We start from the raw sequence: 27435 nt of genomic DNA, 5'->3' as shown, positions 1-27435 counted from the left end.
ATGGGATTTGAACTTTGTTCTTCAGAAGCTTACGTCTTGTCCTTTTGAACCTTCAGTGACGTGTGACCTCAAGTTTTTTATCTTGGAAAACTATATTTTTAGTGGCTATCACTTCTGCTAGATGGGTGTCTGAACTGCAAGCTCGTTCCATTAAGCCACCTTATTTGGTATTTCATAAAGATAGGGTCTCCTTGAGGACAAAACCCTTCCTTCATTCCTTAGGTTTCTTCTCAAGCCAACATTAACCAGCCTATTGAGCTGCCTGTGTTCTTCCCTGAATTTTCAAACAAAGCAGAGTATAAATCAATTTGATGTCCATAAACGGTTACGTTTTTATCTGGACAGAACTAAAAATTTCAGAAAATCAGACCAGTTATTTCTCTCCTTTTCGGACTCCAGACAGGGCCTCCCAGTTTCTAAAGTCACATTATCTCACTGGATTTCCAGTTGCATTTCATTCGTCTATTCCTCTAGTGATAAAGGTCTGCCTTTCAAGGTGAAAGCTCATTCTGCCAGGTCTGTGTCTACCTCGGTAGCCTTTCAGTCTAGGTTCCCAATAGACAACATTTGTGCTGCAGCAATATGGGCTTCACCCCACACATTCATTACTCACTACAAATTGGATATGGCTTTTAGGAACAGGTCTTCCTTTGGTTCCACAGTACTCAGGAGCATTTTCCAGTGAACCACCCAAGATGAAGGTGCTAGGGACGCTGTTCCAAGTGTAAAAATGAAGGCGAGATAGGACTACAGAACATAAAGAGGTTATATACCTAACAGAACGTTCGATGTTTGTAGTCCATCTCGCCGTACATTCTTACAATCCCACCCTCCTGCCCCCTCCTTGAGGACCTAGAGGTAGAGTACCGACTGTTATTGTAGTTCTTTCAGTTTAGTTTGTTCTTTCTTTGTCTCTGTATTTTCTCTCAGCAAACAAGATCTGGGGAATGTGGGTGATGCATGATGGGATACCTCCTAGCCACGAGCCAACCAGAAATTTTTGAGCTAGAGTATGGCCGAGTTGAAGCTGAGGTTCGGCTCCGGTCCCAAGTGTAAGAAGGTACGGCGAGATGGACTGCAAACATCGAACGCTATGGTAGGTACATAACTTCTTTTTATGTAAGATCTTAGCATAACAGTAGATATCCTTATCTTCTCTGTTGCAGTATTCGGTTCCTCCCTCCTCTCCCTGGTCCTTTTTCCTTCTGGGTGTGCTTGCTACCTACTGGTATCCTTGAACTCTCTTTCCTACTGGGGCTCTTCAGTTGTGAAGATGGTGCGTCTGGATGCCACTTTTATGCCCTATGTTGTGCGCATGGAGCATATGGCATACCCGTTGCAACCTAAAGACTTTTGTATACTGGCCAGACATTGGACAACCTTTCTTTGGGGATCCCCATTGTAAATAATACTACAAAAGTGAAGAGAAGGACATCTACTGTTATGGTAAAATCTTACAAAACTGTACTTTGTGGTAAATTTAGTTTTAGAACTGTACTTTGTCCTTTCTTACGCAGCTGGACAGATTCATTTTCTAAAAGTATCTTCACATAGTGGAGTTGCTCACACAGGATAGTGTATTCGTGTTTTACTCCAGCATTGAGTCTCAACCATGTGGATGATAGGCTTTTGATCCATATTTGGCACTTTTTTCCCTGTGGACTTGCAACAGGTGTTTGAAGGAAGCAAGAAAACCTGCTACCAGAAAGTCTTACTTAGCCAAATGGAAATTATTTTCTTTCTGGTGCCAAAATAGAGGACAGTACCCATCTCAAGAGGTGGCATCCCTGGCTGTTCAGTAACCTATGTGAATTGTTCAATTCTGGCCTAATGTACACCAGTAAAGGTACTCCTGTCAGCCATTTTGTCTTATCTGTCAATAGAACCTGCTCTTGCTTCCTTATCTCAAGATAAAAAAATATATAAAGGGTGGGGGAGATTTTGTATATAAGATCACCAACAGAAGAGGTAGCTCTTTCTTGAGGTCTGAGTTTTGTTTTGGAGCACTTAACTTTATTTTTATTTGAGCCTGCAGACGACTTTTCTCTAAAAAAGTTGCTGGTTGCTCTGACCTCTGCTAGATGGAAATTTGAATTACAGGCTCTTGTGTCTATCCAGACTGTTTGAGTGAGTCTTGTAACCCTTCCTTTCTTCCTAAATTAGTCTTTGAATTTGATGTCAATCATACTGTCTGACTCACTGTTGTCTGTCATGACCCTCTAAGCAAGGGAAAGGGAATACTTCATTGCTCCGATGTCCATAGATAACCGAGATGTTTGGAAATCAAATCAACTCTTTGTTCTATGTGATGCTAAGAGGATCCTGTCTCTCTTTACTGTTCTGACAGTATTCGCTTTAGCTTCCATATTTTGGGCAACAAAGTTCTGATTTTTTTTTTAAACACCTTTATTAAATTATTAGTTAAAAACATAGACAAACTTGCATTAATAGAAAGTAAATCATATTAACAAGTTATTGTAACAATTGTTAATGTCTGTTATGTACTTCACAGATGATAAAGATTCTAGTTGTCTACTGATGTACTATGTTCTTCATCTGTAGCTATGTTTGTAATTTTTAATTGCTATGTTGATCAAATTGTTAATTGCTATGTAAATCCAATGTAACTACTGTATGTATATTTTAACTGTGGAGCTTTTCTCCCCGGGCCTTTGCTGAAAATGGACCTACGTCCAGTCGGACAATCCCGGTCAACAAATGTAAATAAATAAAATTAACAATTTTTCCATTTACATACATTATACATCACATTTTTCACATTATAATTATTCTCAGTCCAGTGATGTATAAATTGCTGAATTCCTGACGTCCCTTAAACTTCACTTTTTCCTCCTCCTAAATATTATTTGTTCCCTGAATTTTCATTTATTTCTTTGTAATTTTTCCTTCCCTTTTCCTTCCCTTTTCTGAATATCACATTTGCAGTACTTTTATCTATTTTACAGTATTCATTACTTCAAGTACAGTTGGTTTAGGCATTGGTTTCCATTTTTTTAGTAATTGTTTTTTGGCAGACAACATAATTTAACTTGACAATGCCTTATTATGTTTAGGCAGTTCAGATCCTGTGTCCAGGTTCAAAAGATACATGCAGCCATTTGCTCATCCACTATTTCTGACGGAGTACTGTGTAGGGAATTTTTAAAATTTGCCAACTTATTACACACCCAAAACATATCTTCCTATTTACTGGTTTCTTCTCCATCCCACCTTCAACATTTGTTGTCTACCGAAGGAAAAAAATTCTTTGAAGTTGGTTTGAGGTATAAAAATAGCACTTAGCACACCCAACTGCAGAATAAAGTCTTTAATAATCCACTTAATACACAGATAAATGGCAAATGGACATATATTAATGCTTATTAGTTATTAAAATGTGTTTTCGTCCACATAGAGACTTCATCAGATGAATGCATACCTTTGAATTAATTCTATTTATACCGGAAACATTCTAGGTCAACCAATGTTTAAAAAAACATCTGCCTGCTTTTAAAAAGCTAGACAACCATTCTAAGAAGTAATACATTATATAATTCACTTAAACCATAGGTTAAAAATAAAATAAAATAGAATCCTATACCTGAATAGTTGTTAACACACAAAAGGTGTATAAATGTGTTTTCACTATAAAATATTATTATTATAAAAAAAATGATCAGTCCAAGTGCTCTTTTTCTTTGGTTTGAGAAGTTTGGTTCTGGGCACTGTTTCCTACCTTTTGGTAGTTGAGGTATAAAAATACCTACACAAACACTTCCAAGCAAAAATTCTGAACCTTCTGGACTTTGTTACATACTTGAGAACCATATATATGTCCTCTCGTTGTTCCTTTAATTGCTTTTCCAGCTTCTCTCGGCAATCATTTCTAACCACCTTTGTTTGATTCTTATAGTTGTCATGCATTGGTTTATATGCCTTACTAATTATCCCTTTTTTAACAGCAGCTTCTGTTCTAGGTTCAGTTAAAAACTTTATCAGAGCCAGCCTTTCACTTATGATTCCCGTATCCCCTTATTCTTTGCTTATACTCTCATCAGTCCAAGGTAGGGAAGGCAGTCTCTCTTGCAGTGCAATTGTCTTTTTGGCTTTTTCCCTCTCTGTTACATTTCCCGGTCTATTTATTTGCTCCAAGTACCTTAGTTCCTTTGTCAGTTTTCTCCAGTAAATTCTAGCCCCCTCTTTCTTATTTTCTGCACCCCTAGTTATAGTCTTCCCTATTGGCAAAATATCCTTACTGCATTCTCATTTTGGCTTAGTTCTTAGAATACGTTCTGCTACTTTATGAATATATTATTCTGCATGATTATTATTCTTCTTAACAATCTTCATCCAGAATTCTATTCTTTCCTTGTGTCTTGAACTTTGCACATACTTTATCATCATGCCTTCCATATCCACAGGTAAGCCACCTAAATTGTTTTCCTCTACCAAGCTTCTGCATTTTGACTAGGAGAGAGATGGGAAAAAAGTGTGTACTACTTTTGCCTTGGCTTTTAAGGATATTAATTATCAGACCTGCCTGACTAGACATGTCCTGGCTTTTCTCTCCCAGTTAGGGGGATTTGAATGACGTGACTGATTTGGACAGTAAGACTTTTGCTGTCTGCCTTCTGAGTTCTGCCTCTCTGGTATCTCGCTATTCCATTAAATGCAGCTAGGATGCAGCTTGATACCTTCTGTAGAGGTTGCATTCTAGTTCTGTCATGAGGAAGTAGATATTCCTGGTTGCACTTGCAGGCTTTACCTGAGGAACTTAATGCCAGAGTTTTAGATTCTTCTTAGACAAACAGAATATTTTTGACACTGCTGCTACAGAATCTTTTAAAACCTTGTAGGATACGGTCATGGTTATGCAGTAGCATGGTCAAATTTTTGTTTTCCAGTGCCCAGGTTCCAGAGGAACTATCCTTCAAAATCTTCTTTTGTTCTTAGGCAGCCTAGACAACCTGTTTTAGACGTAAGAGGGTTTCTAAGAAGCCTAGACAACCTGTTAGAATTTAGAGGTTTTCTAAGCGGATTTTCACATATAAACCCACTCAGAGTTCTGGAGGCCAAAAACCTGATAAATTTGCCACACTGACATCCAGCCTCTCTTCTCCCATGGCCATATTCTTCTTTGCCTCAGACTAAATCTTTCCTTCCCTGTTTGTCAACAGATAAACATAGACACATGGGTTCTTTCCATCATCCAACATGATTATTTTATGGCTTGAAAGTCCCCACCTTCATTTTAGGGTCTTTCTCTCTCAGCATCATCCTTGTCAGCTTCATCTTCCTCTGGCCTGTAGGATCTAGCTGAACAGAGAACCATATAATCTGTTCTCTTGTCTCAACAGGAACAGGTTTTTATTTCAGAATGTTTCTGGCTTCCAGGAAGGAGGAACCATGGAGGCCCATTCTAGATCTCTCCTATCTCACTACCTTTCTCAAGTTTCCCTCATTCGGGATATTGTCTCGTCAGACCCTTTTCCCTCTCTTGTTTCCCTAGGCTTTTCTGGTTTCGCCTGTATTTGAAAGACACTTACCTCCATATTCCTATTTATCATCTGTTCGAGAAATTTTTACATTTCTTTTCTTCCTCTTATTACCAGTTCTCTGCTTTGTGTTTCCCCTCTCCACAATTACTGCTTCAGAATGCAGACTTCACTATGCTTCTCCTGCACAGTGTAAGATTCAACCTCAATCTCAAAAAAGTTGTGTGTTGACTCCCTCTCAGGATCAATTGTTTTTGGGTTGCAGGATTCAGACCATTCCACTGTTGGCTTCTTTTCCGTCTCCCAAGGTCCTCTGTTGAATTGTAAAACCGTATTTTCAGTTCCTTCTTCCTCTTCCACTTCTTCCTGCAAGGGAATTTCTTTGAGTCCTGTAGTTCATGGCATTCATCATTCCCATGGTTCTGTTTGAAAAACTCCACATGAGGAAATTTCAGTAGTATCTCAGGATTCTTTGTGTCCAACACTGCCACCATCAGTAGTTTCCAGTTCATCGTTTACCCTGTCTCAAACTCAAACTCCACTGATAGATTCAGCAGATCTCCCTAAATTCAGGTCTGCCTTTTCAGGTTCCTCTTCCTACTCAAGCTGTACACACAAGCTTCTGATCAAGGTTAAGGAGCTTCCTCCAACAACATGAAAGTTCAAGGTCTTTGGGCCTATCAACAAATGTCAGACCACATCAATATCAGGGATGAGGGCTGTAATCCTAGCTCTTCAGGCCTTTCACTCCCTTTGGTTTCCAGGTCCTGTAAAGGTTTTTACAGATAGTATAACGGTCATGTGATGCATCAACAAGCAAGTGGGCACAAACCACACATCAACAAGCAAGTGGGCACAAAGTCTTAATTTCTTTGCAGGCTTGATCTGGCTTGGGATTTTGCAACCCATCACTTGGTTCTTCTGGCAATGTACACTCCTTTAGAGCACAATCTAGTGAAAGATTCTCTGAGCAAGTTCAGGTTTAGGACACATCCTCACAAATGGATGCTTCACAGCGAGGTATTTCTGGACATTGCACATCAGTGGAGTCCATTGGCTTGAATACTGGATGCCATATCTTTTTCTTGAAAGGGAATGTTCATGTGAGTCTGTCCTGCTCTTCCTGCACTTCCCAGGGATTTCCACAAGATCATGTGGGATATACCCAAATTCTTGCAGCCATCACTGGTTCCTCTTTCTCTTTCATCTGGTCAGGGGCAGTCATCACAAGTTAACACACAGGATGGACCTTCTTACACAAGACAACAGGTTGTGTCATTCAGCCTCATTTGCCCACACTTCAGCTGACTTGGGTTTTTCTTTCAGTCACTAATTTTCTGAGGCATCCTTTTGGTGTTGCGGGAGACCAGAAAACTCACTACTAGAAAATCCTATATGACTAAATGGAAAAGATTTTCTGTTTGGTCTTTCAAGACTGCTACACATTCAGTAACAGCTTAACTTCAGCTCTCTGTGTGAAAACAGAAAACTGGAAGAGAAATCCAGTAAACTTGTATTTTTGGGTAAATTTCAGTAACTGGCTAGTAAGTGCACTGCCTGGATTCCCGCAAAAAAGAAATTGAAAACCTGAAAGAGAATCCATCAAAAAAGGTGAGGAAAAATAGTGACTAGGAATAATTCTGCAGCTGTTCAGCAAAAAGCAGTGTAAGCTCCAGCTTTGGTGCAAGACATGACTTCCAGTAATCTAGAGGGAACATAAGTCAAGTTTACGCAGAACTGACTAAAGTGAGCAGAAAACAAGTAGTATATCAAACAAAAGGCTGGAAAAATGTAAGAATCTTAAAAAAGGTATTCAGATGAGGTAATAAAATGGCAAAAATGAAAGGTCAAAATGAAAAGGCTGGCTGAATATGAGACTGCTCAAGAAGAGATGTTTCAAAAAATATTAGAATTAGAGGACAGAGCATGTAAGGAAAACCTGAGAGTTTCTGCTGTACCAGAAAATGCTGGAAGGAACAGACTATTAATTTTATGAAAGTACATATAAGCAACTGTACTGGTACTCCACAGCAGGAGTTGTGAATTGAAAGAGCACATCATGTGAATGCTCCAAACCCTGCCACAAGAAAGCATCCTAGACCTTAATAATAAAGATGCAATCCTACCAGCTGAAGGAGTTGATTCTGACAAAGCTGTGGCAGAAGGATAACATACTAAAAGTGGGAGACATAGAGTGTTTGTGGAAAATGATTACTCACTGTACACCAGGCAAAAGAAGAGTAAATGTATTCCCCTACTCAGTGAATGTCAAAAAGCAAGCGTCAGATTCAAGCTGCTGTGCTCCGCTATTTTCAGAATAGTCTTTCCAGGAGGGACAGAATCATTTTTTGATGCAGAGAATGCTATGGTGGAAATACAAAAGTTTGTCCAACAAAAAGTGTGCTATAATCTTTTTGGTAATAAAGACTACAGGGAAACAGTGCCCGAGAAATCTTTTCCAATGTTTCAATTGAAAATGTTTCAGAGATGGAGTGGACTAGAATAACTGGGAGTACGGTGGAAATGAAGCAGTGACTGGATTTGGGAGATAGAGATCAACAGCAATAAAACCCGCAACTTGGAAATTGACAAACATGAGATTACAAAGCATTAATTATATTTGTAAAACATGACAGAACAAGAAAACCTGAAAATACTGGACTTTCTTGTCTTTGTTAAACTTATAAGGGACTCTAAAGCATATGGCCTACTTCATGCCATTAATGTTTGGAAGAACTTTGTGTAGGAGGAAGAGGAAGGAAAGAGTCAACTGTAAGCAAAACACAACGTTGTTCTTTTTCTCCTTTAGTTTTAAGAAATGTAGTCACTGCAGTGTAAAAAGAAGTCTGGTCTACAGAGCATGGTACAAGAAAAATTGATGTGCTTTTTCTCATTCTTGCATAGGGGACTGAGTGGATTAATGGCCTTGTCTTGATCTAGTAACAAGTTTAAAGAGAAAGCAAATAAAAAAGAACATTGAGTATAATAAAAAAAATACATGTAGGAAATGCATGAGTGCTTGTAGAAGAAACTGTATCTGGTTCTCCTGTCTCCATGGAGAAAATATAAAGAGCAATAAAAACAGAATGCTTATTTCTTTAAATGCCTAGGAGATCATTGTTTTCTGAAAACATTTAGGTGTTTTCCCAGTCTAGGAGAGTAATAATGATAAGACAAAACCAGACAGCACTTAGTAGAATCACAGGTTGTACCATGCATCTTAGTATGCATAACCTTCCTTTTATGTGTTAGTGTTACGTTAATATGTTTTAGGGGGGTAATTGTGGGTGTTTTGTTTTTTTGTTTTTTTGAGAGCTTTCAGTAAAACAAAACGTTAATGTGTGACATAGCTTCAAATGGATATGACAAGAAACAACTGTATAAAAGATCAACCTGCCAAACATTACTGTATGCATGTAACACAAAAGCTGGAACTAGACAATTACAAAAAAACTGTTGCGCATAAATGTGAGAATAATAACTTTTTAACATAATGATACTTTGTGTTATCTTTAAATGTAAATGCTCTCACAGGTGTATACAAAAAAGAAAGAGTAGTGAACTATACTAAAAATGCAAAGTGCAAATAGCTGTGCTACAGGAGACACATTTGAAAAGAAGTGAAGATGTGAATTTGATAAAGAAAGATTTTCAGGACTGTTATTCAGTGGAATACCTGTAACAAAGAAAAAGGAGTACTTAAATTAATTGCAAGAGAAGCTCCAATAGTCATAGAAGAAGATAAAAAATAACAGCAGATTTTTGTAGTACTAAGGAGCTACTGGCAAGGGATGAGGATTACACTGGCATGTATTTGTATTCCACCTAAAACTGCGATAATAAAGCTTAAGAAAATTCTGGGTGAAATAATCAGCTTCCAGCAGGGAGTATTACTTATAGGTGGGGCTGGAGTTTGAGTTGAAGCAGTTAAGATATATCTGACGGGACCCATAATTGAAAATATAACAAAGGATGGTAGATTTTTGAAGAAATATATGAAAATATTTGGCATGGAAGATGTGAATTCAGTAACAGGAGTTTGGAATGAATTTACATGTTATTCCCCAAGATACAAAAACTGGGCTAGATAGACATAACTTATATTTTACAGGAACGTGTGCATTTAATTGAAAGTTTTGATATGCATCCAATGACTATTTCAGATCACATGCCAATAATAACTAAAATAAAAATACAGTGTAATGAAATAAAAATGAAACACTGTCACTTTCCCACCTATCTGTTGAAAAGTGAGGAATTTAAAGGAATGGTTAGTAGAAATTATGTGGTAGTTATTAGAGAAGATAAAAAATTTTTCTGAAAATATAGTTAGGGAGTGGGATAAAATTAAGATGGAATTTAAAAATAGGGTGGAAATAATAGAAAGAGATGGTTAAGGCACAATTATTTAGGGGGGGCTGACAAAGGTTAAATATTGCAGAGTAGGGGGAGAAGAGTAGCAAGTGCAGAATGCTAAACAGAAAATAAAGGGATGACTTCAATAATATGCATGAGTTTAGAAAGAGTGCTGTTAGGCAAATGCTTTTTGATAACTCTAGAGCACAAAAACGTTTAGCACGACAACTTAGGCAACAGAAAGTAGAAAGGGTTATCACCAAGCGTAGGGAGTCTATAGCAAGGAAGATAATGAGATCCTGAAGAGGTACTAGAAATGTTTCTGAAATTTTATGAAAGTCTTTATAAAGCCGAGAAATATGGAAATTAAGAAAATGTACAAATGGCAGTGTTTATGGAAGAAATAAATATGCCAAGGTTAGAGGCAGACGAGGCTCAGTTACTAACCAGGACAGGAGGAGATGAGATAAGTGGTGATCTATAACCAGTTCACAGGAAAGTCCCAGGAATCAATGGTATTCCTGTTGGAAGTTTGGAACCTAGGAGGGACAAAACAGATAAAGATCTGGAAGGTTTTGTTTAACAGTATTTTAAGAGAAAGAGAAGCACCAACATCCTGGAAGAAAGTGGTGGTGGCTATAATATCTAAAACAGGGTAAAGACCCATCAGGATCCAGCATCATACAGGCCCATTTCAAACCTAAACTGTGATTCTGAAGTGTTTTTGTGTATAATGGCTAAATGAATGGCAAAGGTGATGCCAAAATTGATAGATATGAATCACTGTGATTTTGTGGAGGGAAGGCAAACATTTCACAACATCAACAGAGCATTGGTGGCTCAGAGATAAGCAGAATGTAAGAAAATACCACAGTTGTTGGTGGGTCTTTATGCAAAGAAAGCATTTGACAGAGTAAGCTGGGAGTTTGAGCAGGGCAATACAAACATTTGTATTTCCTGATAAAAAATTATAAGGTTGTTTAAGAGGATATATGATTAATCAGAGGCGAAAATTAAAGTGAACAGGTTCCACTCTGATAATTTCTGTTTGAGCAGAGAGCCAGGCAGAGGGGTATCCTCTTTCCCCTTTTTTATTTACATTTTATTTACATTTTATTTAAAACCATTGGCAAAGAAAATTAGGGACTCAGAAATTCAAGGCTATAATTGGTATGGTAGTCAAGAAATGCTGGGTCTGTTTGCAGATATTATTTTAAACCTGATAAAACCAGAAAAGGACATTTCAGTGTTGTGGAACATTTTGAGACCGTTTCAGATCTTTTTGGGATATAAAATTATTGAAGCTGTAAATTGTGCCCACACAGGAATTGGTTCAGCATTTTACATATTTATGGGGACATGATAAAATGAAGTACTTAGGAGTATGGATTAAAAAAAATATTCTGGTGCGGCAGCTTAAGGATATGGGGAAGAGACTAAACAAAAGCTAGTACAAGAAATTTGAAGCTCTGTTTTGTAGCCAACAAGATACAAAGCAGTTAAAATGTTTGTCCCTTTAGTTTTATGCACAGGTCAGACATATTTTTGTCAACCAGAAGACAGGTCGTGGATAGAAATCAATAAAACCCTGAAGGATTTTATATTGGAGGAGAAGACTGCAGAAATCAAGTATGATAAGCGAACAAGGTGGTTTGGGATTATCTGATTTGAAGAGGTATTTCAGAGCTGCACAGTTAAGGCTCCTATAAATAGTACAAGCAGAAAACTATAATTCAAAGTAGAACATGATGACGAAACAAGGGGGAATTTCATGAAACAAGGAGATTTGATTTTTGGAAGCAGACGCTTAAGGAGAATCACAATAAACAGACAGAATGTTTTATTCAGAAAGTAGCAGAAAGTATTCTAAGAACTAACAACATGGGAATGGAGAAAGGTGATTCTGCCAATAGGGATGACTGCAATTAGGGATACAGACAATAGGCAAGAGGAGGACTGGAATTTATTGGAGAAAACTGGCAAAAGAACCAAGGTATTGGGAGCAAATGGAGAGGCAGGGCCGGTGTTAGCATTTTGGGGGCCCCCAGCAGTTGTCAAGTTGGGGGCCCCCTGGTTACTTCAAGTCTACTATCACCTTGTCACTGCCACCCTTCCTAAGAAAAAATTTATTTCATACTGCAAACTTTTAAGAGTATTGCACACAGACTGACCTGTATATACAATACTGTTACATTACAGCAGGCCTGTATAGCACACTATCTTGGACCATCTCACAAAGGGACATTTACAGTTACTGGAATTTAGTTGCTACAGTGATAGACTGCAGCAACTTTATGTACAGGTCTGGACTTGGGTGAAATGGCACCCTAGACCTACTGTTTTAGCACCCCCCCCCCACACGCACACACACATACCCTCCAGTCTTCCCCTGTTTTTCCTCCATCTTGGGATCCCCATACTATGCACATGACTTGTTCTTCCTTTTCTCTCATTTTTCCTTATTCTTCAGCCTTTTCAAGAAGCCATAACTTCCTATATGCTCTGAAGTGCATTTTAAAGATTTTTTTCTTTTTGCATACTCTTTTCAACCAATGATGACTTGAACAGAAATTATGATTGAAGAAAGAAATTATGTTGCTGTACAGCTTTAGTTTTCCTTGCATCTGTTCAACACGCCTTTCCTGACCAAGACAACACAGTAATAACCATTTAGGAAATAACTCAAATAAGTCGGGGCCCAAGAAGCCATAGGGTTATATATGTTCTGGGATGTATTTTAGACCATTTTCCCAACCTTTTAATCCAGTAGTGACCTAAATGAAAAAAAAATGAATAAGAAAAGAATTTCAGGCTGTTTTTTTTTTTCTTTCAAGAAAGGTACAAGTTGTACTCGACTTAATGTTCAAAGATGACAGAATTGCAGCAACAGTAAACTAACAAGCTAGTTGTTGTCTAGATACACAAGTCCCAGCTGGGAATTGCCTGCCTCCCTAACTTCCCCACAAAAAAAGACTGCCTAAGCATTGTTTTGGTGTTAGGCTGGGGTGAAAGCAGAGGTTCAAATTGCCACAGTCATGCACTGCAAGTCACTGCAGACATACATACATATAGCATGCCTCCTCACTCCTCAACCCAAACTGTCAAAGGTAGCTGTCTGTATGCATTCCTGAAGTGTGATTGTGAGGAAAGTGAAATGAATAATGACAACAGTAATGTATTCTACTTTTTGTTCCTATACAGTACCCTGCCCCCTACACAAACAATAGTAACCTTCTTTGTACACCTGTGTGGTCTGTGAGAAAAGTAAAAGAAAATAATGACCACACTGTCCTGAGCATAAACACAAGCTATAATGACCTCGTGTGCACACCTCTAAGGTTTGACTGTGATGAAAATTATAGTAGTAATAACCACACACGCACACACACACACACACCCCACAGCAGCTTCCTGTACGCACATATCCAAGCAGGGCTGATATTAGCATGGCTGCAGTTGAGGGCAGAGGTCATTATCAGCATTATTCTAACAAGGTCATATAACAGCCTGTTCAGGTTAAAGAGCATAATCAGAAAATTAATAAATTTTTTCTCCTCATTTTTCCAAACCAGCAACAGTCAGGGGTGATTAAGTGAGCCCCCTGTATCCATTTATATAATCAGGGGAGTGGGTTCCATAGATTCTTAGTAGATTTGTCTAAATGTTCTGTGACATATTTTATGCCTCACTTTTGAAATATAATTGCTTGTTAGCTACATTTTTTATTGATACCCAGAAGAATGTGTGTCTCCTGCCATTACAGATAAAAATCACTGATATTTTTTACCCACATATACAAACACATGTATGTGTATGTATATATATGTGTGTATATATATATATATATATATATATATATATATATATATATATGTGTGTGCGCACACACACACACACACACACACACGTATAAGCCGTAGCAATACTAGTTTTGTACTACTGGTATTGGCACACAAGATCAGTGACTGCTATTTAGCAGTTAACAAACAGTAGCAGGTGTAAGGCACTTTTATTTACCTCAGTGAGGAGTAATGCAAACCTGTCACTGTCCCTGATTTCACAGACCTTCTTTGGTTTTGTTCATAATTTTCCTCTGTCCTTCATAAAAAGTTTGATTTGCTTGTGAATTATTCAGGACTACCTACAGTCAATAAATCCAGACATCAGAGTTTTATAATTATTGAGCAAAAAATGCATGTTGATGCAAAATGTGTTATTTTATTAACTTTTAATTGAATTAGAGGAATATTTAAAATATGTTCCTGATTCTGAGCCTTTATTCTGGTATTATTGGTATTGTGCTAAACTCTTCAACAAAGAAGTTGGCAGTTATAGTATCTGTTCTTTTGTCAGTCTTTATAAAACTCCTTGTAGGAGAAAACCATCCATGAAGATCAGAGGCATCAGCTGTTCTTAAACTCCAAGGTATGCAATGAGATCAGTCACACTGGTCTGATCTCTCTAGTGTTTACCTTACCTATTCTTACCAGCTTAACAGAGTCATATCACAGCCTAATCAGGAAATTAATACATTTTTTCCTCCTCATTTTTCCCCAATCAGCCTCAACTTTTGTGGGGCCTCCACACAGTCAAGGATGATTGGGAGTGGGGGGCCTTGCAGCCATGGGTATTGCAGGTACCTGAATACGTTTTAGTGGAGAGCACGTCCACCAGCAGGGTTTAACGAAGCCTGGGGCACTATGTCAATGGTAAAATATTTGATGGATTTGTGAAAACTGTTGCTTGATAAAACACTGTTGCTATAACCAGTGATATATTTGAATTTTAAAGGAGATATATATATAACGGTTATTACTCACCTGGTTTATTAAATATGAAAGATTCCTGTACTAGCTTTTGTTGTTTTGACAGACATGTTACAAAGTATCAAGATGAGGCAACTTGCAGTGATTGGGGGCCCCCCAGGAAAAGGGTCCCCCAGCGACCGCAGGGTTCGCTGGTGCCTAAAGCCGGCTATGTGGAGAGGGAAAGATAATAGAATGGGAAGAGGTCAATCATTTATTTGGACTGCAGGCTAGAGATTGCCTTCACTAACAAAGATTGATATCAGAGTATAGGCAAAGAGAAAGAAATAGGGGGATCCTAGGCGAAAGACCAGCACTGTTAGTGTTTTTAGTAGAATTTACAATAGAAGCTGCTCTTAGAAAAGGAATAATTAGAGAGCATATAAAATATTGTATGATAACTATAAGTATCAATCAGGGGAGGTTAGAAAGGATTTGGAAGAGAGGTTGGATAAGTAATTCACAAAGAAACAATGGGTAATATATATATGCAAGTTTCCCAAATATGCAACAAAGTCTAGATTTAGGATCTTTGCATAGAGGTGTCTGCACAGGTATTTTTACACCCTAGGTAGACCCCAAAGAATTTTTCCTCAGGTAGATAGCTGGAGGTGTGATGAGGAAGAAAGATGTAATTGGGAGCATATTTTCTGGGAGTGTAATGAGTTATCAGACTTTAAAAATTCCCTGCAGACTACTCTGTCATAAATACTGGGTGAGCAAATTGGTATAACTAATGAAATTATTTTTTGAGCTGTGATGCAGAATCAAAATTGACTAGAACATTGTAAGGCCTTGCTGAGTCTAATTTTGGTGGCTGCCAAAAAAACAATTACTAGAAAACGGAAATCAAAGTCTAAACCAACTATAGTAGAAGTAGCAAATGCAGTAACAGAGATAAAACAACTGAAAATGGGATCTTTAGAAAAGGGTAGTATAAAATTAGATGGGGAAATGGGAATTGTGGAAAATATATGCAGAGGAAGAATGAGGTTTAAAAGAAGGCAGGATTTGAATGAGCTATGTAATGTTTGACAGTAACTGGATAGATAAGCGGTGTATAATGTTTACAATTAAAACTGTCAATGTGGTTTGTTTTCATTTATATAAATGTATGATTGCCTGTGTCATAAGTGATAATTTTAAAAAAGAAACATCTTTATTAAATTAAGATTTTGTATTTGGTGTCTTAAGTATGATCAGTACCCTTTTTCTGTGGGGGTGTCTAGGATCTTTTCTTATTTGTGTGAATTGTTCAAAACTGGTTTGGCAAATTTTTCTGTTAAAGTTCATTTGTCAGTTGTTTCTGCCTGTTTGCCTTTGAGTCCACGTTTGGCTTCTAGTTTTGAAATCAAATTCCTGAACGGTGTCCTTTGTATTAAGCCCCCAAAAAGCCTATTTATCCTCTTACGACCTTAATTTTGTTAAAAATTGGCTCAGTCCCCTTTTAATTCCTTTTTTCTTCTTCCCTGCAACATTGTACTCTGAAGACTGTATTTTTGGTGGCTCTTACTTATACCAATAGGGTTTCTGAACTCCAAGCTGTCTTGGTAGTTCCTTCTTTTTCGTTATTTCACAAAGACAGGGTGTCTCTGTACAAATCATTTTATGCCCAGAGTGGTCGTTTGTCTTTGAATCAGTTTATTCATCTTCCCTCCTTTTTTCCTTCTCCACAGTTTGCTCGTGAGAATGTACTACACACCTTGGTTTTATATATACAGCTCAGATATGACTTGGTTAGTTCCTTTCATGCCAGGAAATTGGCTTAGGCAGTGTTTAGGCAAGATGTGTCCACCTAGATCTGCAAGGCCATTTCGTTTTGTTATTTTCATGACAAACAGCTTTCCTCTTCGGTTCTTAGCCATTTTATCAGGGCAGTAGCCTCTGCTGGTGCTTTTTTTCAGGGGTCTGGATACTAGATCAATGTCAGAAGCTGCTACTTGGTCTTCTGTTCACTCTTTTGCCAAACATAAGCTGGATGTCCTTTCCAGGGCCAGGGCAGGATTTGCTAGGTTTATCCTCCGTGGGTTAGTGGAGGGCTCTTCTCTGCCTTCTTCCTACCATATTTTACAGTAGTCTTTGTACTCTCCCAAGTGTAAAGAATATTGCGACAGTGATAAGGAAGGAAGTAGTACAGTTGTGTAAGATCTTACGATAAAAGTAGAAGTCCTACTTCTCACTGTTGCAGTATTTGGTCTTTCCCTGTCCCCTTTTATTTTTCTGTTGCCCTACTGCTGGCCGGGGGGGTTCTTAATCTTTATCTCCTGTTTCTCTTCTTGAATGGGCATGTTATTGTTTCTCTGGGATTGCTCTGGTTTTCCTGGAGCACTTCCGTTTTGAGGATTAGTTATCTATACGTCACATATGTACTTTACACCTTGTATGTAGGACATACACGTCTGACGTAAGACACTGGGAAGGTGTAAAGGCTGTGGTATGCTGGCCAGACATTAGGTTCTCCTCTGCAAGCTATCCTAAGTGTAAAGAATACTGCAGCAGTGAGAAGTAGGACACCTGCTGTTATGGAGAGATATTGCACAACTGAACTTTATAGTAAGCGAACTACACTACTGTACTTTGAGTACAGGGACTGGATTCACCCTCCTGGTTGATTACATGACATAATGTTGTGTGTGAGCAACCTCAAGGTCAAATGGCATACAAAATATTAAACTGCACCAAGCTGTTGATATCAGAAGAGGAAATTCCAAGTTACTTATTGCAGAAAAACTTCACAGGAATCATTTGGTATTGTTAATACATATGATTTCTGCAGGTATATTTCACTCTTTGATTTCCACGTATGTAATCATAAGTCTTTAACCCAAGTCAGAATCCTACAACAAAGGTCACCAAAGACATAATGCCTTCCTCCTTCATTTGTCTGTTGAAGTCTAACCTTGTGTCTCTCCTTCTCCTGCCATTGGATTCTTTCCAGTTTCTTTTTTTACCACATTCATTTTTAAAGCCAGTAAAAGAGAATTAAAAAGTAAGGCTTGCTGATATTATGAAGGGTTGATTTTATCTTATCACCATTTCATTTTATACACCTAACGGTGTAATAAATGCTGAAGACAACGGATATAATTGTTTTTCTAAATGCTTGTTTTGTTTACTTAGTGCCAGGTCATTATCCTTAACTTAAAATTTTGTGTTTTAGGTCCGCAAGAAAGCTTTGTTATGTATAAAGAAGATGTATGAGAAGGAACAGTTGCGCGAGTACATTGAGAAATTTGCTCTGAACTATTTGCAGCTACTTGTTCATCCCATTCCACCTTCTGTATTATTTGGTGCTGATAAGGATACAGGTAAACATTATTTCATTAGATTGTAGAGAACCAGCTTCCTAATTGTAACATCTTGTAGAAATATAGAAATAATGTTTCTTTGCAATACACAGGCTTTCAGTTCTTACCGTTTTTGTATATATTCACCGTTCGATCACTACTGCAGTAGCCTTAGCTATATGGGGTTATATCCTGCCTATGATATAAGGCAGACAGCTTCCAGATGCTAAGGGCACCTTTCATGTGACCAGGAACATTGGCAGCTGAAGCAGAGCTGGGTTAAATCACTGGCTTGAGTGCCAAGCTTTTCAGAGCTTTCATGCCAACTGAAACAGGTTAATGCCAAGTAAATAAAATCAGTCTTCATCTGCTACTGTGTGCACTTGAGTAAATCACTTTAGCAGACAATGCTTTGGGGCAGTTGAGAATTTGGGCTAGAAAGATTAGGTTGAAAAATGATCATAGCAAACCATGTTCTAGACCTGGAAAAGGAGTTTTGTTTTTGAAGTACTTTGCAAAAGATTGTGCAGAGGACAAAGTTTCAGCCTCTAGCATGCTTCCTATAGTCCATTCCTCTCAAAAAAGCCAAAGTCCTAGTAGAACGTGCTTTGACCAAGCTTGGAATTGACTTCTTGTTGTGGGAATAATAAAAGCAAATAGCATGGACCAACCATTTGGAAATTGTCTGCTTTGACACTGGTTGCTTTTTTTTCATCTTCATAAGAAATGAATAACTGATCAGAATTTCTGAATGTTGCAGTTTTGTGAAGATAGTATCTGAGTTGTCTGTGGATATTCCGAGTATTAAGAATCCTTTCTTCCTCAGTTTTAGGTTCTGGAAAGAAGACTTGGGAGATAGTTTGGCTCAAAGTACTACTTTAGGCATAAATAAAGGATTCATTTTTAAAGAAGCTCTCTCATTGTAGAAAATGAGATAAGTTTGACCCACCTTAAGATATCCCAACCCAAACAGTCGTCTTACATAAGTCAGTGCAATCAGCAGTACTAATTTGCCATGTTAAAAATCTCAAATCAGCTCGATGAATTGGTCCAGATGAAGCAAGAGTTAATTTTTCTAAAGCAAGATTAATCACACATACACAAAAAGAGCGTATAAATATAATAAAAAAAGTGGTTAGAAAATCCTTCTATGTGACCCATCTGATCACGAAAGGGTTCGCATCAAGATCTAAGGATGTAATGGTGCCCCTCTACTCTTCCCTCATCAGACCCATTATTGAGTACAATGCACCAATTGGAATGTACCTGGCTAGACATCTCCAGCAGCTGGAGAGACCACAGAGGTACCTAACCAAGAGAATTACTGGCTTCAAACAGTTGCCCTATGCAGCACAATTGAAAAAGCTAAGACTGATGTTCATCGTGTTACACTGCTCCAGTCATCATACTTGGGGTTATCCTGTCATCAGGCGGTCCTGCAGTCGGCCAGAGTTCCAAAGTCTTGGTCCGGCATTGGTTGCTGTCACTTCTTCCCTGACGTCAGTGCGCCAGGGGTATATAAGCGGCATCCAACACCATTTTCTTCAGTCTTTCTTGCCGCGCGGTTCCTGAAGCAGAAGCAGTTCGCAAGTACCGGTCGGCCGACTCCTGAGATTTTCAAATCGAATTTCAGACCGAAGTCTTCAATAAAGCTAAGTACCCCATTGGGGAACCTTTTCTTGCCTCAGTCCGATGTCAGAAAAAGTTAACAGTAGCATTTCTTGTGGGAAGCAAATACCTCATAAGGACTTTCATTCTTCTTGTATTCCTTGCCTAGGCCCAGACCACGATGTCACAGATTGTCGGTTTTGTGCTAGGTTTAACAAACGAACTATTAAACGTCGGTTTGATTTTGCCCGACATTATTTTGGTAGGAAATTTAATTATACCATGCCGTCGGAGCAACCGATGACCGGAATGCATAAAAAACACAAAGATAAGGACAGGCAGCCGAGACCCAAACCAGACTCCGAGGCCTCTGCTAGGCCAGTCGCGGGTTCTCTGGTTTTCAGTGAGGCGCCTACGCAGCCCCTGATGACCGCTGATTTAGAACCCCAGGCGGCATCCGATTCCCAAGCGGAGATTGCTAGGCCTCCACAACCTTTATTTGTAGGCCCTTCTGACTCCATGGCTGAAGGAGATTCCAGAGCAGTTGAAACGCCTTCAGTTGCAGAAGGTGTCTTCAGACCGACTACACTCACTATTAAATCCTATGCAAAGCTGAAAACTCCTTTAAAAGCAAAGAAGACTGTACAGCAGTCTCCAGTACAAGGCCCCATGCCTAAGAAACAGATGCTTAAGATGGCTGAAGACTTAATTACCCTAATCAGGGGGTTCCCATCCCCCTCCTGATAAAAGGCCTAGACAAGAGGAGGACTACGCTTCCTCTGACCAGGTTTCAATTTCCTCAGATTCTTCTGAGGAACAGGAATACTCTTTTCCCCCTTATGAAGACTCTGATGCTGAAGAGTCTATTCCTTCAGCATCTCCCCCAGAAGACTACTGTTTTGGGGAAACTTTACATACCATGAGGGAACATTTCCACTGGGAAGGCCAGGATTACTCTGATTCTAAGAAAAGGCTCTGAGAGTTCCTTTTACTACCCCAGCACAGACCACTTGCTATTCCACCTGTGTTAGACATTGTGGATGATGTTTATTCAGAATCTAGCCTTAACCCAGATTCACTACCTCCTGCACCAGCCAAACCAGACAGATACTACAGAGTCCCTGACTCTCACAAATTCCTATGTAAAAGCCCTGTTGCTGACCCAGAAACCATTTCCCAGGGTCCCAAAGGGGTTAAGACCTCTATTGCTAAAAATCCTGTACCCTCTGAAAGGGATTCTAGAGCACTAGACAGATGGGGAAAGAAAGTATATACTCTAGCTATGAGGGCCTTAAATTGCCAGTTTCACATGCTGAAATATCAACAATATTTGATGTGTCAATTAAAACAAAAAATGATCGCACATACAGAGCAGCCTGATTACAAGGAAATGCAAGATTTGTTGCATGCAGCTGAACAAGTGGGAAAACATACTTTGCAATGTGGATTTGATTCATTGGAAGCTTCTTGTAGAGCAGCAGTGACATGGTCTGTCATACGTAGGCATGCTTGGTTAAAAGAACAAACGTTACCTGATCATGTTAAAGCAAAGTTATTGGGTGCAACTTTACAGCAGCATGTTTTATTTGGTGTAAAAGCAGAAGAGGTTTTAAAGAAAATGGAGGATAAGGCAAAATCTATGCAGATGGTCAAGGATTTTTTACAAGTTCAACCCCCTCGTTTCAGCAGAAATTGGCCAACCAAAAACTGGTCCTTTCCAACTTCTGACAGACCACAGAGGGGCAAATACAGATGCCCAAGGGGCAGAGGTCAGTCACAAGACTCTAACAAGCCTCGACAATGGGGTGCCACAACCCAGAAAGGAGGAGAAGACAGGTCTCAAACTGTCAGAAGACAAACACAATGACTTACCCCTCAGACTGCCAAGCAAATCCCTTAGGAGGAAAACTAGCACTTTTTGCAGACAACTGGCACATCATCACAAAAGACAAATGGGTCCTAAATATTGTATCTCAAGGATACAGATTCCACTTTCACACTTTACCAAGGATAAAAGGAATGCCAAACCTGCCACCAAATCAATGGGCAGAGGCTCAAAAACAAATTACAGCTCTCATGGACATGAGAGCCATTCATCAGGTTCCTACACAGGAGCAAGGACAAGGATTTTACTCAAGACTCTTTCTAGTTCCCCGAAAGGACAAAGCCTGGAGACCCATTCTGGACCTCTCAATTCTAAACATATATCTGGAAGTACCCAAATTCAAGATACTAACACTACAGCAACTTCTTCCCATGCTGGGCAAGAAGGCTTGGCTAGTAACGTTGGACCTCAAGGAGGCATACCTGCATGTCCCTATCAGACAAAATTGCAGAAGATACCTCCGATTTATAGCAGGTTCAACCCATTACCAGTTCTCTGCACTGCCCTTTGGCTTATCTACTGCACCCAGGGTCTTCACAAAATGCCTGGCACCAGTAATTGCATACTGCAGACAAAGAGGAATTCAAATATATCCATACCTGGACGACTGCCTTATTCAAGCAGAAAGCAAGGACATTCTTTTAAAGCATCTGGCGTTTGTCAAAAACCTATTAAGTGGCCTAGGTTACACAATAAACGAAAAGAAGTCAAAACTAGTGCCCTCACAAGCCATAATATTCCTGGGTGCCAGCTAAAATACAATGGCCCAGATGGCTTATCTCACGCCATACAAGCAAGGACAACTGACTCAATACTTCAAAATGATGGCAACAAAATCCCAACTCCCTGCAATAAAAATTCTGCAGGCCTTGGGATTCATGGCATCTTGCATACTACTAATACCATATGCAAAACTGCATATGAGGAAATTACAATGGTACCTGAAAAGCGTATGGACTCAACACAGCCACAGTTTGGAAACAATAATATCACTCATTCCTTGCCTTCAACAGGAGTTTCTATGGTGGGCTGAGGCATGTCACCCCAACAAGGGTCAGCCTTTTATCTTGCCCACAGCCAGGCAAACTATAACAACAGATGCATCAGATTATGCCTGGGGAGCACACATGGCAGGACAGTGTATTCAGGGCAGATGGTCTGCAGAGCAAAGGTATCTACATATCAATCAAAAAGAGATGCTAGCTGTACAAAATGCCCTAACAGTTTTCAAGGACCTCCTACATCCAGGACAACTAATAAAGACGGACAACACCACAGTGATGTGGTACATAAGCAAGGGGGCACACATTCCTACCCCCTATGCAGGCAAGCAATGACCTTGTGGAACACAGCACTGACCTACCAAGTTCAACTACAAGCACAATTCCTGCCAGGAAAGAAAAACACACTGGCAGACGATCTAAGCAGAAACATCATACATCCTCACAAGTGGAAACTAGATCCACAAGTATTCGCAATGATAACTCAAAAATGGGGGGGCCCAGACATAGATCTGTTTGCCTCCCCCCAAAACTACCAACTACAGAAATTTTGCACTAGGACATACCACACACTAGCTTGGAAAGTGGACGCCCTCTCATTCAATTGGAAAACATTAACACTGTATGCCTTTCCTCCACTGCCTCTTCTGGCAAAGGTGCTGCTGAAAGCCAGATTAGAGAGGCCACAAATGATACTCATTGCTCCAGACTGGCCACGCCAACACTGGTATCCAATACTAAGGAACATGGCTCAAGGCCCACCATGCATTTTACCTCAAATTCCTCACCTGCTCACTCAGCAAAACAATCAGATTCTACACAGCCAGCTCAAGACTTTAAATCTGGCTGCATGGCAAATTACCTAAACAACCAGTCAACACTTCTCTCTAAAGCTGTTATGGATGTCATTCTGGAGGCCAGGAGGCCCAGCACCAGGAAAGCCTATTCAGACAAATGGAAAAGATTCTGCGCCTGGAACCAGGCTAAAGGCCAAAATCCCCTTGTCCCAAATATTCCTCAGATTCTACAATATTTAACTGAGATGTTGCACAAAGGACTTTCCTTTTCATCTATTAAGATCCACACCTCAGCTATTTCAGCTCAATACAACACGGATCCTCCTATATTTTCACATCCATTACTAAGACAGTACCTCAGAGGGGCTAAGAACATAAGACCACCCCGGAGAGCACCAACTTGGGATCTCAACTTTGTTTTGGAAAAACTTACACTACCGCCCTTTGAACCAGCTTTTACAGCTGATTTACAGTTTCTATCATGGAAAACTGCTCTGCTTCTGGCAATAACCTCAGCACGAAGAGTCTCGGAGCTACAGGCCCTAATGGCAGTGGAGCCTTTCATCATTTTTCATCAAGACAGAGTTGCTTTATGAAAAAAACCCTTCCTTTATGCCAAAGGTGGTATCTAGTGTGGCCCTAAACCAAACCGTTAATTTTCCCACTTTTTATCCAAACCCCCAGAACAAAAGGGAAAGGCTCCTACACTCTTTGGACATTCACAGGCAATTACGTTACTACTTGGATAAAACTAAGGCTTTCAGAAAATCTGACCAGCTCTTTGTATCCTGTGCTGCAGGATCACAAGGAAAGGCCATCTCAAAGCAGACCATTTCAAAATGGATAGGACATTGTATCCGTTACTGCTACCCACACCATGTTAAACCTGTACCTGTTAACATTAGGCCCCATTCCACCAGGGCTACAGCAACATCAACAGCCTTCCTCAGAGGGGTACCAGCCAAGGATATTTTGGAGGCTGCAACTTGGAGTTCAGTGCACACCTTCATCAAGCACTATCACTTACCTCTATACTCTAAAACCAGAGTTGGCTTTGCCACTGCAGTTCTGCAGGGCCTACTAGCTTCTTCAAACCGTGTTTAGTTCCACCGCCCATCCTTAGCTTTGGGATTCAACCCAAGTGTGATGACTGCAGCAGTGTAACACGATGAACATAGTACAGTTTTGTACCTACCATAAATGTAGATGTTCGAGTGTTCACACTGCTGCAGTCCAGGTTACCCTCCCTCCATCTCCTCTGACCTAACTGAACTTTTCTATACCTTTCTATCCTGTACAACCTTTGTGGTGTATTTGCTTGTAACTGAAGGTATTCCTTTTATTCCTTTTATATGCTTTATTAGCAATATGTATTGCCTACCTACCTGGGGGCAGCTGACATCTGGGGCAAGAAAAACTGAAGAAAATGGCGTCGGATGCCTCTTATATACCCCTGGCGCACTGACATCAGGGAAGAAGCGACAGCAACCGACGCCGGACCAAGACTTTGGAACTCTGGCCGACTGCTGGGACCGCCCGACGGCAGGATAACCCCAAGTGTGATGACTGCAGCAGTGTGAACACTCGAACATCTACATTTATGGTAGGTACAAAACTGTACTTTTTCTGTTGCATACCGCTTTCTCAGAGGCGATCTCTATCTAACGTACAGAGCCATGTCCAACCCAGAATTGTTGAACATGCTCCATCTTAGCAAAACCAAATCTACTCGAGCTACATGCTCTAGGGATATAAACCTCAACACAGCAATGAATAGAACATGCTGGAGGGATAGAGTCCCTTCGCAGAGACTTCCCTTACTATGGAACGGGGTCCCGATCTACATAAGACAGAGCCCCTCACTATCACTCTTCAAGAGGAACCTTGATGAGTGGATGGGTAACGGAAAGTTCACACCGGGGATCACACCAACAGCACTACTAGATAAGGGGCCAAGGGTACTAGCTGCTAGTACAAGGGTCTAGAGAACTACTAAAGGGGCGGTGAATACCGCACAACGTGACTAGGCTAATATATGCCTTCGGGCAGATAGCCCAGTACCAGCCTATGAACCTAAATATATTTTTGTTTCAGAATAAATGCTACTGGCAAGTATCGGGAGTGGCAATGGGCATCAGTTGTGCCAACTCTTATGCAAATCTAGGTATGGTTGAGTGGGAACAGCAACATATTTTAAGTAGGCAAGGTTCTAATATAATATAATCTTTTTGTTGGTTGGCATGGTAATGAGCTCGAATTAATAAAATTTTTTGAAGACCTTGATAGTAGTAATAGATTTTTGAAATTCAACATGTGTAAGTCTGCAGAATCGATTAGTTACCTGAATGGTAACAATTTTTAAGCAGGAAGAGCATTTGTGCACTGAAGTCCATAGGAAGGACTGTTATTGCCTGGCTTTTCTCCATAGGGAAAGCATGCATCCCCCGCATAAATTTACTAACGTAGTGACTAGGCAGGCCATGAGAGTATCTCGCCTTTCGTGTGACAAGAATAACTTCTCCATGGAGTTAAACTATTTGAGTAAAGCCTTTGCAGCAGGGAAATATAGCCAAAGGGAAATTACCATGGCCAAATGAGATGTTTCCAATATGAGAAAAGGTCGAGCTATACCTTATTTTTCTGTTAGAGTGTTGCAACTGGTAGATAATAAAATTAAGCCCACTGGGATCCCAGTGGTTTTATCTTACACACAAGATGTTTATTCAGTCAAGGATAAATTCCGTAAAAATAGGCCCATTTTACTGGTAGATGATAAGATTTCGGACCTGGTGAGACCACAACCTAGGTTGTCCATAAGAATAAGAAAAACCTGAAGCAACACTTGTGCTATCCCAGAGTATTGACAAAGGGTGTCAGTGATTGGGTTGGTACCCGTAAGTGTGGTGCTTGTGCATACTGTGATTGTGTGGATGAATCCAGATATTTCAAGCACCCTGGAACTGGCTGCCTATGGTAACTGCTGACTAAGGCAGATTGCAGCACCATGAATCTGGTGTATGTGGCACATCGTGTTATTTGCTTCCGGTTTTATGTTGGGAAGGCAAACAGGCAGTTAAAGGAAAGGTTTAGGGACCATCTTTACTGCACTAGAAAAGGTTTGGAATGTAGTGTCCTAGCTAAACATACCATTCAAGCAGGCACTGAACACACTTTTATTTCAGGTTTTACGCATAATTGGTAAGAATCTGTGGATGGGGGGTATTGTAAACAAGATAGAAGGTATTGAACTTCAGTGGATTTGAAGGCTGGGGGCACACAGGAACCCCGGTTTGAATGACAGTGTCCCTCTTAAGCCAGTGTTAAAATCGAGAAGGCTTAAATAATTTAGCACTTTTAATATATTAGGTCACTTTAAAGTTGTGTGTGTATGTATTAATTAATTAAGATTTTAGGAGGGAATTTTAATGCTCATGACTGGTTGATGACTAATGAGTTGCATGTATATAACTATCTGTTTTTGTATCTATTGTTGTCTAAAGAAGTGGTGTCTATCCGTGCGAAAGTGCTTACCTTTTAATAAAGTTTGCTGTTCATAGGTAGGTACTAAGCTATCGGCCCAAGGGCCTATGTAAGCCTAGCCAGCAAGGTTCCATAGCTTATGCCACCCAAGAAAGTTATTTTCATGTGCCACTGTCCAGCAGAGAGACAGAAGTGATCCCCGGGGTGTATTTCCTATTTCCCATCCACTCATTAAGATTTTTCTTGAAGAGTGCTAATGAAGAACTTTGCTTGACATAGATGGGTAGCTTGTTCCAGAGTATAGGAAGTCTCTGGGGCAGGAATCTATCCCTCCAGTGTGTCCTGTTTATTGTGGTGACAAGGTTTAGGTCCCTAGAGCGTGTAGCTCAGAGGGATTGGGATTTCTTTAGGTGTAGCATGTCCAACAGCTCTGGGTTTGACATAGCTTTATATGTTAGGCAGAGATCACCTAGGAGTAGGCGATATGCTACGGAGTAAAGCTGGAGTTTTTTGAGGCGGTCAGTGTAGGGCATTTGTTTGAGGCCAGTAATCCTCTTTGTGAGGTACTTCTGTGGCCTTTCCAGCTGCTGGAGATGTCTTGTGAGGTACATTCCAAAAGGGGCGTTGTACTCTATAATGGGTCTAATGAGTGACGAGTAGAGGGGAACAATAACCTCTTTTTTTTCTGGATGAGAACCCTTTTTGTGATGGTGTGCCACGT

The 27435-nt window shown here is 39.8% G+C and overlaps 1 protein-coding gene across 2 annotated transcripts in view; it reads left to right on the top strand.

Annotated features, from left to right (window-relative positions):
* SYMPK (symplekin scaffold protein) overlaps positions 1-27435 on the top strand; it is a 2606756-nt gene that overhangs the window by 1562870 nt on the left and 1016451 nt on the right. For both annotated transcript variants that reach the window (XM_044062505.1, XM_044062497.1), the window contains one exon: positions 17817-17964. In XM_044062505.1, the coding sequence (XP_043918440.1) occupies positions 17817-17964 (148 nt within the window). The remainder of the gene's footprint in view (positions 1-17816; positions 17965-27435) is intronic.

This window comes from Protopterus annectens, chromosome 1.part0 (assembly GCF_019279795.1).
Source record: "Protopterus annectens isolate FY-2018-M chromosome 1.part0, PAN1.0, whole genome shotgun sequence".
In the NCBI taxonomy this organism is placed as follows: domain Eukaryota; kingdom Metazoa; phylum Chordata; order Ceratodontiformes; family Protopteridae; genus Protopterus; species Protopterus annectens.
This window is presented reverse-complemented; position numbering and strand designations above follow the sequence as displayed.